The following is a 17,957-nucleotide window of genomic DNA, read 5'->3' as shown; positions in this document are numbered from 1 at the left end:
TGTAGTACCAATAACGTATATTTTCTTTTATTAATATAGTAAGTACATGGTACCTAATTAAATCTATGACGTTTTAACAGTATGTACATGTAGGTATAATAATAATAAATCGTTTAAGTGTTTATTATTCGATTACTGGAAAACATAAAAAAAATCAAACAATTTCAGGTAATAAAAAACTCAAAGTCATTTGTAAAATGACAAGGATCAACACTAATATAATATTTTATGAATAACTAATTATTTAAATAAGTATCTTATATTATCATCTTATTCACAATTTGTCCTCCATTAAAAAGTAACTGTGTAGGTTCAAGCCGTGACTAAGAAATTAACAAAAACTCAGGAGACTGCACAGTCAAACAATAAAAGTGTACAGTACTTTTTAAGGCCCTAAATCACTCTCCATACGCTGTGTACTAGAATACTGCAAATAAACGATTGAACTTGCCGAGAATATAAATTAAAATTGCTTATCCTATTGAAGTCTGCTTTCGTCTAATACGTTTTTCCCTTAAATATCACAGCATTCTAATCAACAGCTAATTTAAAACGTAGTATATTCATTGTTCAGCAAATAAAACAAATTAAATAAATTATGTAACTAAGTCCAAGACACAGACGGTTATTCATAATCACAGTTCTATCACAGATTCCGTCCATGTTTAAACTTCAACCTATAAAACAACTCAGTGATGTTTGGACAAAGGCCATTATGCAACGAAAGTTAGACTAGAGAAAACTTCAGCAAGGAAACTCCACAGAAAAACAACGCTTGTATTTTTCTTTGCCGTTTCCCAAAGACTAAGCTAGTTCACTGTAAAACACATCAAGATTCTTCAACGGGCGCCTCTTCTTCGTTGTCTAATTTAGTGGTCCCTGCATTACACACTCGGCACTTGCAGCAAACAATGCACGGTGCGGCTAACAGAAGCAAAGGCGATGCGACAAGAAGCAAAATTCCGAAGCCGGCGAAAATCCCAATAACTTGAGTCCGGTGCCAGATCACTGAAGCCCGAGAATGACCCAGCTTGTTTTTACACGGTCCCTTGTCGTAGTGCCGGAGCAAAAAATCGTCCTAAAACCACAAAATTAGTCAATTATTCAAACACTAATAGGGCGTTGTTATTACATCGAGACTGGCGAGACAGTACCAGCAAAAGACGTGTTTGCACCGTTTACACATCATTTGCGCACAGCCTTCGTCTTTTTCAATAGGAACATTACACATGGGGCAGCATTTAATGAGATCTGAATTGAAAGATATTCCCGGCTCTTCAACTTTCCCTTCCTTCGCCAACTTTTTGCTGTTATCCTCGCAGGTCAGGCCTTCGTGCCACTCCAATTTGCAGTTGCTGCAGAAGTCGGTTGTGCAACTGGGGCAGTGGACGCTTTGAGGATGACATTGTTGAGTGGGGCAGAGGTTGCAGACGGTCTCGCAACCGGCCCGGGGGCACCATGTGCGATTCTTATCTAATTCTATTTCTGCAACAATCAAAAATTTCGAATATTTGTTAGTTATTTTTCAACGCCATTTTACCTCTATTTAATCTGTACTTGTTGTGTTTTTCAAATAAATCTTCTCCAGCCAGTCTTTTGATCTCTTCTTCGTTTAAAACCCCTTTGGATGGACACTGGGCGTCGGGGCATGAAATGTCGTAAGCTCCTTGTGCTATCTCGAATTCGACATAAACTCGCATGCACTAGAACAAACAATTTTTATAAATATATTGTTTTATCTTTCGCTTCGTGGAAACCTGTTTTAACACATTTAAACACTTTTCCAAGTTTCTTTATTTCTTCTTAGGATTTTTTATGTAAATCTTTTTTTTTCTACTTCTTTTCTTTTTTCTACTACTAAACCGAAAGTAGTTTCACAAAGAAAACTTTGTGCAACTCCTTTTAGTAAATTTTTAGGAGTTGTATTGGCAGTGCTGAGCTGAGTGTCATCAGTTTCACTGTAATTTAGTGTGTGATATGTCAACAGCGTCAAGTCGTTTATTGATAAAGCCTCTTAACTTTGTTAATTAACAAAGTTAAGAGGAAATAGTTTGAACAGATTTTGATAAGTTAAACTAAATTAAAACAAACAACAAAAATAGAACGTAGAAAAAATAGTATATTACACTCGTTTTATAAGACTTAATTGTGGCACTCAATCTATTGGAGAACTCCTTTGTCGTGCTCCAAAACCATTCATGCAGTGCAAGCATTTTATCTAACATGAATCTTAAAAACTTACGTGAATAAATTTTATATTATTAATTAAAAAACCAAAAAGTTCTTCTACTTTTTACAAATTGATACAATAATTTGTTTATTGCTACATAAAAATTTATAATTAAAATTCCATTTGAACAAATTTTAATTCTCGATTTAATTTGATGACATTTGCCAATTGATAGTGAATGTCGACTTAATTTGAATTAGTTTAATCCTGAATTAAAGTTTAATTCGTATAACAAACATCAGATTAACTCAACACGTGTCCAAATTGGCTCAATCGATTGCACAGACTCACAAGGATAATCACAAAATAACTTTTAACTGAACGTTATTTTTTAATTCGCCTTCTATGTAAAATCCAGCTCTAATAAACCTCTTGATTCAAAATGAAATAATGTGAAAAAGACATTTAGACATTTAGTAGAATGTTCAAAGTTTAGAAATGTATTTTTTTAGCTCATTTCGATCAAGAAAATAAAAAAATTAAGAGGTTTGTTAAAAGTCAAATAACTTAAAAATTTTAAATGGAACATCCTATTTTTTATCTTTGCAAGTAAAAAACCTTTAAATTGTCTATCTAAAAACAATAACAGTTAAGTGTCTCTTGCTGTAGCGATTACTTAGATAGTTCACTTTAAATATTAATAAAAATTTAAGTACTGTTTCAGTTGTCGAAAAGTGAACTTTTCAGCTAATACTTTAATGTTACCCTTAGGCCATCATTCATCACTTTTTACAGTGAAATAATTAAAATTGTAATATTTATGGCGAATTTTTAAATCCCTGTATAAAGAATCCAAATGATTCATGGTGGAGTTGCTATGATTATAGTATGGTTTACTATGGGAACGACAATGCTCATGAATAATCTGCATTGTTACTGAAATTAAATTTTAAACTCAAATCTTTTTAATTATTAACTTTAGGCATTTGAAACTTTATGTTTTTAGATAGACAATTTAATAATTTTTGAGAAAAAAAAAACAAAAAAAGGGCGTTCGATTTAACTTTTTCAAGTTATTCAGCTTTTAAAAAACTTAACAATTGATACAAGATTTAAATTTGAACTCTCCTCTTGTGGTGAAAGTCCGACTTTTCTAGGAGTCTAAGTTTCTGAGTAACACAGTTTAAAAAGAGCTTGTTTTTGTTAAAAAAAAATAAAATATTTAAGAAGTAATTTTAAAAGCTACATCTAAGAATGAAAAAAATATAGGGTGTTCTATTAAAAAAACATAAGCCCTGTATATTTTAAAATAATTTTAGGTGTCGCAGGGTATTAGTATCTATGGCTTAGGAAGAAAAAGTTATTACTTTTCTAACATTTGGAGGTGACTAATGGACTTTACCAACTTGCTGGGACACCCTGTATGGCTTCGAATTTTTTTTATTAATGTTTGCCATATTGTAGGTGACCTCCTTGTATCAATAGATCAATAAAAATAAAAAATTTTAACGTTTTTTTGAAGCCTTTGAATTTTTCAAGCCGTTAAACTTGGTTTCAAATATTTAAAATAAGGCATTAAGGGACCTGTGAGCTAATGGTTTAATTTTCACGCAGCATTCAAAGAAATCATTTTGGTCACTATTTCTATTAAAAGATTTATTTCAGTATTCATGTCGTAGAAGTGGAAATAGTCTTATTAAAGTCACCGAGATACATACTTCAATTTTTAAGATATTCCGTAATGGTAATTTTTATGATCATCTATATTCACATTCCTAATAAAAAAATCAACTTTAATGCTTAGTCTAAGTAACTATATTTCAACACAGAGTTTTCCTTCAGTCAAAACAATTATTGTTCCATCACATTATTCAAAAAGAAACTGCATTAAACAAATAATAATGAAATGTTTTTAACTTTTTTGCATATTTGTTTAACATTAAATATAATTAAACTGGATTTTGAATTAATGGCGTGTGGCATTTAAATCTTGTAGACTTTGGATAAATATTTATTATCAGACTGTCTGCTGCAGCTTATTGTTTTGTTTATTTTTTACAAGATTCATTAGGAAGTCGTATGGATTTCTAAGAAAAAAACCTCTCTGTCTTTCTTTTTACGAGTTATTTCAATTTAGAATAACTTTTCTTACAAATAACCTTGAAGTTATCTTTCAGTAATACTTTTTTTTCTAAACTCAGTTTTAAACTGGGAATTTATTTTTGTACATTTTTTTAAAATTTACCACATTTATACATTCAAGGACTACAAGGATCCAGTCTTCAATTTTAATTAGTGCGAATAATTTCAAGTTTAAACACGAAATCAGTGACGAAGTATTTACTTTTTTTTATTACAATTTTCTCAGAGTACAGGGTGCTCAAAAACTGGCGCACCAACTCAGTGGTACGCTGTTGAGAAGCATGTGTAGATCACGGAAAAAATTTTGAAAAAATTCTAAAGTCATATTTTAAAAAATATGAAGCTACAAAATTATTTTGTAAACTTCTTCAGTTTTCATTATTTTTTAATGGTTTTATATTTCACACTAAGTAATCATTCCCTAACACAACAATGAATAATTATTTTTAAATTTCCTATCAGACTTTGGCAGATTTTTTAATTTAAAAAAATAAAATTCATCAAAAAAATCACAATTTGTAGATGTGTCAACACTGGGAATTATTTCCTAGGAAACCGTTTCAAAAATAATTTATTTTATTGTTGATCAAGTTTTATTGCGATCATGATTGTTAGACAACGTTGCCACATATCATTTAATTAAAATTCGTTATTTATCAATAACTTTAATACAAAGAATTTTTTTACTATTTTTACCTTTATATGTAAGCAAGTCTCTACCACACTCCAATGAGTTGGTGCGCCGGTTTTTGGGCACCCGGTATATAGGTTATTCCAGAATTCGCCATACAGAGAAAAATATCAAGTAGGTACCTCCGACAATGAAAGGCTGCTAAAAATACAAAATAATGACTTAAATCCAGCAATCGCAGGAGGGTTACGTACTATGACATTTTCGAAAACCTATTTTAAATATACAATTTGTTCAAAAATGTTTGTTTATCAAGTCAGCTATGAAATTCAAATGCAATGTGCCGCTTCGTACAAATAACTGTTATAGTTTCTGTTTCTGATTACTGCCATCTCTCTGAAATCTTTGAATTAACTTCTTAATCACTTTTTACCCACATTTTTCTGTAAAGTTGTTTGTTTTGATTTGTGATTTATATTTTCGTCATTTTTGTTGTGAATGCTTTCGTTTTTAAATTTGAAGCCTGTTATATTTTGAAGGATCCGTCACTTAATGAAATTCACAATCTAAATCAAACGGCACATTACGTTTAAATCTTGATAAGCAACCATTTTTGAACACATTGTACAACTTTACAAGTATCTCATCACAGTTAACTTAAAAAATAATTAATAAAATAAGTGACACTTAGATTTAAATTGTATGCTAAAAAATATCTTGCAATGCCTAAAAACCGGTAAAAATTACGAAAGCCATATTTTCAAAAATTTTGAGCTGCACACTTATTTTGTGAACTTCTTCAGTTCACACTATTTTTTAATGATTTTATATTTTTTACTAAATAATCGTTCCATAACGTAATGATGATTAAGTTGTTTTTAAATTTACTATGTGTCTTTAGCAGTTCTTTGAGTTAAAAAAATAATTAAAGGCATCAAAAGAATCAAAATTTGTAGATGTGACAAACATTGCGTCGGTTTTTGAGCACCTTGTATTATAACGAAAATACAAATTTTTGAAGAATTCGCTTTTAAAGTCGAACCTCGATCATCAGCAAACCCAATTGTATAATGATTAATAATAATTGAAAAACACGCATAATAGTTTAAATGATAAATATTTTACCTCAGAAATGAATATAAGTCAAAAATTTTGAGTAATGAATTCAAAGAAACTGGTATATATGTAAGTGTATTATAAAATTCCTATTGAAAGAAAGTTAAAAAAAATGCAAAAAATTAAACAAGTTACGTAATTAATAATGAGATTTTATTTTGATATTGTTTGTTTTTATTGTACTACCTAATTTAATCTTTATTATTATTATTTATGAATTATTATGACTTAATATAAATATACTTTGAAACATGAAGGTTTCATGGTTAGTCGTTTTTTTCCAAAAGCAAATTCCAAAACTTTTTTGTCGCTAGCCTTATGGAAACTGGTTATTTCTGGTTATATTTCTTGTTCCTTTTATGTCAAAAAATTACCTCAAATTTGCAATAATTGGTGGCGCTAGACGCTAACGAAGCCTGCAATTGAGATGTTTGTAACGATGTTTGAAAGAAAAATGAATGTTAGAAAAATTATAAAAAAATAAAGAAAAATAGTATAGGGTGTTTCACATAACTTTACGAGGCCTGCGTCTAATGTACATACCCAAATATACAAAAGTCACAAAAACTAGATACAAAAAATACACATTTAAAAATAATAATGACTGATTCATTAACAGTCATAAATTTCTGTTTTTCACAGTTATGATGTGTTCTATCAAAAAATGGTCTGAATATTATTATCTACAGGCTGTTCCGTCTAAACTCTACATTAGAAGTATTGAAAGTTCTAATAAAGATATTTATCTGAATGTTGGTACTCACTCATAATCCGTTGGGTTCTGTTCAATGAAAATATTCTCAAAATGGCAGCACTTAAGGTTATACCGGAAGTCGCTATTAACTTTCTTATTTTAAATCGAAAGCTATGTTTTTCCTGCGTTTTTGGATTAGTTGAGTTATTTTAAGGAAGTTTTTATCAGCTTTCCCTAAGCCTAAGTTTAACCGTTTTTGAGATATTTAGGATTTTTTGAAAATTTTTGGATTTGAACCTGTCACTTAAAAAATCGGTAACTCGCTTAGTTTTAGAGATATCGAAATCATATTTGGAGAATTAAAAAAGAAGGCCTATATCTGTTCTTCAGTGTGTTCAAAATTGAAAATGAAGTTAACAAACCCAAAAATTTTAAGGTTAAGTTTGGACAGCTTCAAGTGCCCATAACTTAATTTTTTCAAATGGGATGTCCCAATTTTTATTTTACTAGATGAAGGAGAATTTTGCTCTGCGTTGATCTGTATTGGTATTCCCTACATCCTATCTGTGATAATTTTCAAGTTATGTTGGTTCTTAGTCATTGTAGGAAATTTCTTACTAATCACATCTATTTTTGCATAGTTTGTCATAAAAATATTTCTGATTAAACTTAAACGATAAACTCTGTTCAAAATTGTATTATCCATTCCCTAAAAACAAATTAAATTTATTGAATGTTGGTTTATAAAGCTTTAATTTCTCACATTTTTTCATTCGTTTCCATGGCAAAATATGAGAATAGACCTAAGGCTAATGAATTTCTCAATCCCAACAAAAAGTTATTGTAACTTGAAAACTATTAAACATAAGTATAGGAAATGTTAATAGAGATCGATGCAGAATTAAATTCTCTATCATTTAGTGAAATAAAACTTTTGGCATTTCACTTGAAAAAAAAAATAGTTATGTATGAGTGCTTAAAGTTCTGCAAACTTAACTGTAAAAATTTTGCGTTTATTATTATTTTTTCTAAATTTAAAAACACCAAAGTAAAGATCTAGGTTTCCTTTTTCAAATGAGCTGAAAAATATCTTCAAATTTTGAAAAATGACCGAGTTATCGATTTTAGAACTGGAAGGTGCAAGTACAAAACCATAAATATTTCGTAAATGGGTAAATAGAGAATGCTTATGAAAACTACCTTAAAATAACTGTAGTAATTCAAAAATGCATTAAAAAATATAGCTTTCCATTTAAATTAACGAAGTTGATAGCGACTTCCGGTATAACTGGAAGTGCTGCCATCTTGAAAATAAAATATTATGGTTGTACATAAATTTATTAAGACTCCCAATACTTCTAATGACACCAAAGGAAAGATTTAGGTTTCGTCTTTAAAATGAGCTGAAAAATATTTTAAAATTTTTTAAAATGGCAGAGTTATCGATTTTTGAACTGGAAGGTGCAAGTACAAAAAAAACCATAAATATTTCGTAAATGGCTAAATGTAGGTATAGGGAAAGCTTATGAAAACTACCTTAAAATAACTGTAGTAATTCAAAAACGCATTAAAAATATAGCTTTCCATTTAAATTAAGGAAGTTGATAGCGATTCCGGTATAACTGGAAGTGCTGCCATCTTGAAAATAAAATATTATGGTTGTACATAAATTTATTAGAACTCCCAATACTTCTAATGTGGGGTTTAGACGAAACAGCCTGTATTTATCTTAATCAGTAACTACCTAAAACTTGAACAAACTACAGAAGACTATACAATTTTTCAAGTTCGTATCTTTAGTGACTCATGTTGTGAATTTTCAAGTTTCTAATATATTTTTTATACTTTCCGCCTACGGCTTAATTCCTAACTTGGAATTCGTGCGTCAAATCAACCCTTATGAAACTTGTTTTTAATATACTATTAAAATTTTAAATAGATTTTATTTTTCACGATTATTATGGAATTATTAAGTGCAACAAACGTCGAATATGAATGATCTAATGACAAGTCAGAATAATTATCGTGACTTCCTAAAGAAGAATAAAACTGTTTTTTTTTTCATCAAATTTCTTTTAAAATTTTCGTATATTTTGATTGTTTTCATTGTGAAATCCTCACCTCTGCACAAAAGGAGCACTTGCAGTCCGCAATACAGCACGCATCCTTCGAAGGCACTTCCGCAAGACAGAGTTTGCAAAGTAGTAGCGTTTCTTTGTGTATGGGAACAAAGCCCCCCGTGGACGAATTCAGCGAATATCGCGACGTCGACGCTAAGGTGAGTATGCTCGAGCAGCGCGAACAAAACCGAGAGGCGGACTCTTGCGGAGGTACTCTGAGTCTGTTGACAGGCTGCAAGGGCTCGACACTGCTCGACGAAGACGACGACCGGAGCACTCCAGTGAGCGCCAATACAGTCTCGTATTTCCGCAAACTGGCCAAACTGGCGGCCGGCTTGATGAGGTTGCCGGAGCTTCCATTTTGTTTCACTAGGGGTGTCTGCGTTTCCGAACCGCTGTTTCGTCGACGATTTACTAGCGTTTTTATGCCGGGCATCGCCAAAAGATCCACTTTGCTGCGGGACCGGCGAGACGCCGGAGGAGATGCATGGGTGGTGGCGATCGAGGTGACTAGACGGCGGCCCCGCGGTTCCAGCAATGTGGCGTTGTCAGCCACTTTTCCTGAAACACCAACACTTTGCTTTGGAAACTTGCATTTCGATATGTTTTTGGGTTTTTATTTTTGAATGACATAATTTTGACAACTCTAGCTGGAATTATTCGGAAATAAAATTACCGTTGGGGGAAGATTGAAAATGGTTGAAAACAGTAACTATAAATGATGGTAAATACAGGGTGTCTCAGCTAAGAATTTCGAGCCTGATATCTCAGATATTTGTCAACGAATTTTTATAAAATGTAAAATGCAGATATTTTAGAAGATAAAGATTAAAATCCGATTAATGCAACTCAAGTCTTAAAAACGTAATTTTTACATGTCTTTCTAAAATGTTAAGCCTTTTAAGACTTATAATAAAAAAATTTTCGTCAGTGAAAAATGCTGTTAGAAAAAACTCGTTCGTGGAAGACGTCTGTTTCGCGAGAAAAATGAGAAACAAACTGTTAACTGTGGGTACAGATGCAAAAGCGTAGATCTCTATGAGACAAATGAGGACTACCATTGAATTTTGGTCAATTCTACTCGCAGAAATGTAACTGTCACGCAAGGGACATTTCACAATTATCTCTCACCCATACAAAGTTAAAAAACAATATTTTTGATTTACTTTTGGTACTGGATGCTTTAGTTTTTTCAAAAACGACTAAAAAACTGAACAACAACTGAAAAATTCTAGACACTTGAACATTCATGACTTTGGAAATGTTTCGTACACTGCTGATTGGATTCTCTTCAAAAGCTTGAATTACAGCCCCAACTATTGCTTCGTTTCCAGTGACGTGTTTTGTCCTCACTTGATTTAGTTCAGGTACGCTTTCTGTGTCTTCAAATTATTGACGATTCTTTTAACTTTAAAATTCATAGATAACATTTCACAAAAAGTCCAACGACACTTTCCATAAACAAATATTGATTCCTTTTTCAACAACACAGAAATTTCAGCCACTGTTGTTGGTTTTTAAAGTAATTTCATCAAATTAAAACAATTTTACTTTTCTAACAGCGCGCACACTTTTGACAGTTTTTTTCAGTGGTACACAAAATGCCGCATAGAAATGCTTGATCAATTGTTTCAAAAGGTGACTGCCCAAATTACTATCAAAATTTGGATTAAGTTTTTAACAACAAAATTTAACTTTTTGTTGGATCAGCCGAGCGATTCGGTTAATGTGTGGCCATTTTTTTCGGGGTTTAATGATTTAACGGTATGTAATTTGGCTTAATTTTACATAAAAGAAATGTGTTGTAAAATTCCATTTTTTAACCTGAGGTCATTTTTGTCCCTAATTTAAAGACCACCTCCTAAAATATGTGCATTCTATTTCATAACAATTCGTTGACAAATAACTGAGATATTAAGCTAGAAAGTCTTAGCTGAGACACCCTGTATAAATGGTGGGAAATACAAGGTGTCTCAAAATTGACGCCCGTGCTTTGGTAATTTGATTCAAGGGGCTAATACAAATCGAAAGTTAAGAGTAAAAAATTTTCCAATTGTCCTTCGTTATCGAGTTATTGATAAAAATGTAAATAATAAATTTTATGCTGACTTTCAATTATTTGTTCATTAGTTGATGTTAGCGATGTTAAAAATTCTTTGAATTGCTCTCGCTAGTGACAAGTATAATTAATTTCCCTCAGTCCTGTATGTTTAAAATAATACGATACTACTGCATTAGTGCATTCGAGATTTTGTTGATATGTTAAAAGCTCAGTTACAAATTTTAGATGTGAGTATGGTGGCAATGCCACTGCTGAGGCTTTGGCATATGTGGAAAAGTTTCCAAATCGGATTATAGCATATTTTGTGACAACGAATATGGTAAATTCGCTTTTAATAAAATTTAATGTTACAAAATGTAATAAAATTTTAAATTTTAGTTTTTTATGAATAACTCGATAACGAAGTCCAATCGGACAATTTTTCACTCTTACCTTTCGATTTGTTTTAGTCTCCTGAAACAAATCCTAAAAACACGGGCGGCAGTTTTGAAACACCCTGTATACTCAGTGTCATAAAAATTGCAACACCAAGAAGGCGTAAGAATTTTTTGATGAAACTTAGCACAAATGTTAGACTATTAGCAGGTATTAAGTGATTAAAATTTGAACGTTTTTAATCAAGTGGTAAAGGAGTTTTTAACACTTAAACTCTTTTACCAGCATATGTTCTTTTTATTTTTTGCTTATCTGACAATTTTTAAAGTGTTTTTTTTTAAATTCCTTTAGTTTTAAGTGTTATGAAAACGAAAATATGTTTAGTGTACGACAAAATATAAATTACCAACAATTAAACAAACGTTATACAGGGTGCTCAAAAACTGCCGCACCAACTCAGTGGTACGTTATTGAGAAGCAAGTGCAGATTACGGAAAAAATGTTGAAAAATATCCTAAAGTCATATTTTAAAAAATCTGGAGCTACAAACTTATTGTGTTAACTTCTTTAGTTTTCGTTATTTTTTTATATTTTTATGTTTCATACCAGGTAATCGACCCGTAACAAAACGATGAATAATTATTTTTAAATTTACTATTAGATTTTAGCAGTTTTTTAATTTTAAAAAAATAAAATTCATTCAAAAATCACAATGTGTAGATGTGCCAACACTGGGAATTATTTCCTAGGAAACCGTTTCAAAAATTATTTATTTTTATTGTTGCTCAAATTCTATTGTGATCATGACTGTTAGGCAACGTTGCCACATATCATTTATCTGAAATCCGTTATTTATCAATAACTTTAATACAAAGAATTTTTTAAATATTTTTACCTTTATATGTAACCAGTTCTCTACCACACACCAATGAGTTGGTGCGCCAGTTTTTGAGCACGCTGTAGAAGCACAATTTTTGGGAAGCGAATAGGTGTTTTTTTTATTAAGAAAAATTTCTGACCAATGGTTGAGTTCGAAGATCGTCCGTACTTCACTTCTGACTGTTTACCATCGAATTAGGTCATTTGGATTGCTTTTTTGTTGAAATTCCTAGGTATGGGAGGAATGAGCAAAAACAGCTTAAACCTGACACCGAAACTTTTATTTGGAAAGACAACGTGTTTCAACCACAAAGTGGTCATCATCAGGTGACAATATACGCTGTATACAGAGCGTGTTAGTGGAGTGCTCTCACAAATTGTAACCACTAAAAGAATTTATGAAAAGTCAATTTGAAGAAAATTCCGTATCCAAAAAAAAATTTCCTCCCATGATTTTCACAAGCCGTTCAGTGTCTCTCTCTTTGTTAAGTGCCAGTAAAATACACTGCGCACAAAAATTATCGCAACACATCAATTTTTTGAGATCGTATTAATTGGAATTTAAATTATTGGAAAAACGTAGTATTTTCAAATAAGTCTCAGTTTTGCTTACACACATCTGATAGACGATTACCAGAGTCGACAGACGCTCCGAGAAACGTTATTCTCATTGTAACTTTCGCCATCATGCTCTTTTCGGTGGAGGTTAAAAATTATGATTTTGGGAAAATGTCTGTCTGGGAACACACAGAGTTGGTGATATTCTAACAATTGCACGATATATTGAGGACATTTTAGAACCTCATGTGGTACCCTATTAATTTAAAACACATACAACAACACATTTAGTTATTTTAGACCACCTTTAAATTAACGAATTAACGATTAACACTAACTTCCAATTTTCAAAAATGTCAAATCTGATGTTCAAAATCTCAAATACAGAATACAGCCAGTTTCAAAAGTGGTTGGACATGAACTTTTAGGGTCTTTATCAGAATTTTGACACTGACATTGATTCTAAAAAAAATGAACTATTCGGAAATAAAATTAACTAGACGCCCTCTGGTGATGACTTTTGAACTATGTCGAAAACAGTAACGAAATTTTCGTAATTCCACATTTAATTGACATCTAATAAATTGTTTAACAATTTTGCGTGTATAGTGTTAATTGCTTACATTAGAGAGAATCACTTTAAAAGTACGTGGTGGTAAATACTAGCTTTGACTTTGGTTCTGCTGTTTTTCGTGGTATAGTGTTTATTATTGGAATTTGAAAGTGGATAAAAAGTGAAAAAGATTTAAATTTTCATTACAAAGTGTTATCAAACAGTTGTCTAATTAAAGAATGTAAGTAATGGATCACAGCGAATACAAAGTTGTGCTCAAGAAAGTTGTGAATTTTAGGTTAGAATTTTTCCACTGATAAAATCATGAAATACTTCGATAAATCAACAAAACTACAATTAGGATTAACAACTGCTAATACACTTGAACGTAAATTATGCCAAAAGGTAGGCTTTTCAATGTCTTTGTAATAATTTTTCAATAAAGAAAGTGAACCAAACAGTCATCGTTATTCGTGTTTTCCTCGTCATCTCTAATTTGTCAACATTCGTTTCTTCCACCAAAGATACAATAGTCATTCCGCATTGGCAATGTAATAATTGTGAAGCCTCAAAATTTGTACAACGCTCAAAATATCCGAATAAACATTTTCCCGCCATTTATGGTTACTGTTTTCGACCTAGCTCAGTGACGCCCCCAACGGTAACTTTACTTCCGAATACCACCACATACTTGTAAACTAACTCTCTCTAATGTAAGAAATTAACAGTATACACGTAAAATTGCTAAATAATTCATTAAGGTAGATAACTATATCCTAGAGATAAATTTTGAAAAACACATTGTTGTAACAACTGTAATCATAGTAATTACCTAGTAAGTCTTACTATAAATAACTTATCTGGTGTTTATCTGACGATCGTAAAATCCACCCAAAATAAGGAATTAAATTCAAAATTTAATACTTGGCACAAACGCGGTAAGGAACTGAACTGAACTGGTTATTTTTTATTAAAAACAAAGTATTAGTCTTGGAATAATGTGTTTGGACCAGTTTCACAAATTTAATTGAAGTGAATAATTAACAAATTTTGAAAACTTTCAGAGCTTCTAGCCAATTGTTGAAGAAACTCAATTCTGACAAATTTCTCTCTAGAAATTATTTGAAACAATAACGCTCGTTTAAAGAAAGGCCAAATATAAAAAAAAATACATTAAGAACCGATAAATAATTGATTGATTATTTTTCGACACTGTTAAAATTTACGGTTTTTTCTCCCGTGTAACATAGTTTTAACAAATATTTGGCATTTTTCAATACGAAACGTCAGATTATTTTTATCAAATTTAAAGTCTTGTTGAGTGTAATTCGAAGAATAAAATGTATTTAACTCGTATCGGTTAATTTATTCCACCTTGGGGATTAGATTAAAAATTTACACTGAAATTCTTCAATAAATAATTAGTATATCGATTGATTAATTGGAGATTAGAATGATGTTTAGTTTCGTAACACCTTTTTTATAATTTTTATTTTATATTTTTTTATATTTATTTTTGAATGACATAGTTTTGACAACTCTAGCTGGTGTCATTGCATAATAATTTTATCGATTGATTAATTGACGATTAGAATGATGTTTTATTTCGTAAGATTTTTGGGTTACGAGTCGTAAATAATTAAATGTTGTAAAAATATTCTTCGATGGTTTTATGACGCGTTTTATCCAATTGTTCCAAGTTTATCTTGACATTACCGCAATGTGCAATAATTATAGGTTTACACATGTTTTATTTTACTCCTTGATTAACTTGTTTCTTTTACTCCAACAATTAAACACATTGCATACGTACTTTTATATTAAAATAAGTATACTACGTATTTCTGAACCAAAATGGGACAAAATATAAAGTATTCCTATTTAGAACTTCTTTAGTTAAACTTTATAAATTACAGTCTGTTTTTATATAAATAATTGTGTGTCAAAATCAGAAAGAATTTTCGTTGCATGGCGTTAATTGAAGAAATTTTTGAACAAGTTGTATTAATCACCCCAAATCGGGGTACGTAAGGTAGATTTAATTTCTCAATTTTAAATTTTAAAGCGATAGAAAACATTATTGCTTTGTTGAAAAATGTATATTCACTAATGTTCACTACATAATTTGAACAGCTTGAGAATTTTAGTACTTTCCGTTTTATAAAACGAGCAAAATTATTTTTCTTATTTTTAAATACATTTTTTCTACTTTGGTTTCACAAATTGTTCATTGTGAAACTGAAAGTAATTTCACAAAGAGAACTTTTGTGCAACTCCTTTTAGTAAATTTTTAGGAGTTGTATTGGCAGTGCTGGGCTAGCTGTCATCAGTCATCACTGTAATTTAATCTGTGATCTGTCAACAGCGCCAAGTCGTTTATTGATAAAACAAAATTAAGAGGAAATAGTCTCAACAGACTTTAATAAGTTAAACTCAACAAAAATAAAAAGTATAAAAAATATTATATTACACTCGTTTTATAAGACTTAATTGTGGCACTCATTCTATTGGATCACTCCTTCGTCGTGCTCCAAAACCATTCGTGCCACGATAGAACACATGTTGGGGGAAACTGAGTGACATTAAAACAAACGTTTGATTCTACACTTTGCCAAAAGGAATTACTACATATTTTCAGAAGTGTTTGATTTTTGACATAATTTTAACCAGATTCTCAAACTTTGACTTATATTTAAAGAACTATTGCTCGTAAACAAAAAATAAAAACAACTTCAGATCCTTAAATAGTTTTTCTTTTGAAAAGCTGGAATATCGATTATCTGCATTGTCTAACTTTAATAAAAACCGAAATAAAATCCATTTCTTACTTTTGAACAAAACGAGTGATCGATTTTCGGAAATTTAGAATTGACATAAAAGTTAATATAAATGGTGGATATAAACTATCCATTTTTGACATTTTATCAAGGTCAAAAAGCTACTATCACTTTTAAAAAACTATCAAAATCAGGTGATGGCAGTCTATGTTGGCACTACCTGTCAGTACCTCTGGCTATGATAGAATACATGCCTTTATAGGTGTGTATAAACTATTCCAAAACTATAAAAACGCCAACGTCGTGTTTTTTCTCAAAATTAGCTGTTATAAATTATTCATGTACTTCAAAAAAATAATAGCTAATTTTGTTTTATCAATCTTATTTAAAAAAAAAAATAATTTGGTAAAATGCGACGTTGGCATTTTTATAGTTTTGAAACAGCTAATATACAAAATACCACGTGATCATTTGAATTTATAATAATTAGAGTAGAATTTAATATTTTTTTGACTTAAACTTGTATTAAAAGTATCTAAAAATTAAATATCTACCCACTATCAAATCCAATAAAAAATTACATTTCTTGTTCTTTTCTAAACCCACAGTATTTAATTATACTTACACTAAACAATACTGTTTTACCCATATTTATGCAGTGTCATTTCCACTCGCCATAAAATTACAAATCCTATTTTTAAATAAATAACATTGTAAAACAGAATTTTGCTATTACATTTTACTTCGCTCACTTTTGCAATAAAACTATATAATTGTAAAAATTTATTTGTAATCTAAAACGCTTGCGATGTTAAAGAAAGGTTTTGTAAGTGGTCAAAATGTAAAACAGTGAAACTGACTGGTTACAGAATTAATCTTATCTGTAATAAACTAATAAATTTTCAGTAAGGTGATAACAACACGAAAAAACAATAAAAATGGGCCATCGTACAAATCTGTGCAAATATTGGAAAATATGACTGGAATTTATTAAAAATATTCATGATTTGCAATGTTACCTATACCACAAACAAAACAAACTTTCTTGTGTTTCTGCTAAACACACAAACTTTACGACCACAATGTATACATGTTTGAGCTTACGGGTGTTATAATTTTAACTTGTGGGTCTTAAAATGCCGAAAAATGTACATTAATGTCGCGATCAAAAGATTTGATCAAAACCCTCATAAATCGAAAACAAAAATTTAGTTTTTACATCAAAATTAAATATAAAAAATAGGTCAAAGCGTTACGAATTATTAAAGAGCAGGTGCTACGTAATGGAATAAATCAAGCTAACATTTTGTCATTTAGTAGGATGTTGCAGGTTATTCCACTCGAATGTAACCCAATTCAAGGATCTTTAATAATTTCCCAACAAATTTACAATTCTTAAATACGGAATCTATGTTGTCCTTCTACATCACATGTGCTAGGACTGAGTAATCTTCATTATAATTAATTAATAAGTGAGCAAACAATGTTTTATCCTATTATCTAGTGTCTATCTGACAATGAAAACAATGAAATCGTGTATTATCTCCATTTTAATTGTTATGAAGTAAACGAAGTCTAATAATTAAAATGATGGTATAAAATGTCAATTGCTCATAAAACACGTAACATGACATGAAGATAACGTTGGTGAATCAATAATACGTTTATCAGATCCGGGCTGACCTTTGTTAAAAAATTAAAAACGGATCTATACAGTGTGGAATTTTTAACTAGAATAAAATTCATAACAAGGCAATTTTTGTAGAAATTCCTGAAACAGGTCGCTTTTTGTGTTTGTTTCTTGTCCATCATTTGGAGGATATGGTTTTTGTTTATCTGCTGTCAAAACTGCACAGCCACCTCCAACTTTTTTTTTCAAA

At 30.6% G+C, this 17,957-nt stretch overlaps 1 protein-coding gene across 3 annotated transcripts in view; it reads right to left on the bottom strand.

The window, feature by feature from the left end:
- LOC656253 (uncharacterized protein) overlaps positions 1 to 17,957 on the bottom strand; it is a 57,336-nt gene continuing 39,379 nt past the window's right edge. For all 3 annotated transcript variants that reach the window (XM_015978359.2, XM_962794.5, XM_064355874.1), the window contains exons 4-7: positions 8,875 to 9,434; positions 1,541 to 1,703; positions 1,133 to 1,485; positions 1 to 1,078 (exon numbers count right to left, since the gene is read on the bottom strand). In XM_015978359.2, the coding sequence (XP_015833845.1) occupies positions 830 to 1,078; positions 1,133 to 1,485; positions 1,541 to 1,703; positions 8,875 to 9,434 (1,325 nt within the window). In that variant the 3' untranslated portion in view covers positions 1 to 829. The remainder of the gene's footprint in view (positions 1,079 to 1,132; positions 1,486 to 1,540; positions 1,704 to 8,874; positions 9,435 to 17,957) is intronic.

The sequence above is a fragment of the Tribolium castaneum genome, chromosome 1 (assembly GCF_031307605.1).
Source record: "Tribolium castaneum strain GA2 chromosome 1, icTriCast1.1, whole genome shotgun sequence".
Taxonomy (NCBI): Eukaryota; Metazoa; Arthropoda; class Insecta; order Coleoptera; family Tenebrionidae; genus Tribolium; species Tribolium castaneum.
Note: the sequence above shows the minus strand (reverse complement) of the source record. Positions and strands in the feature narration are given on the sequence as shown.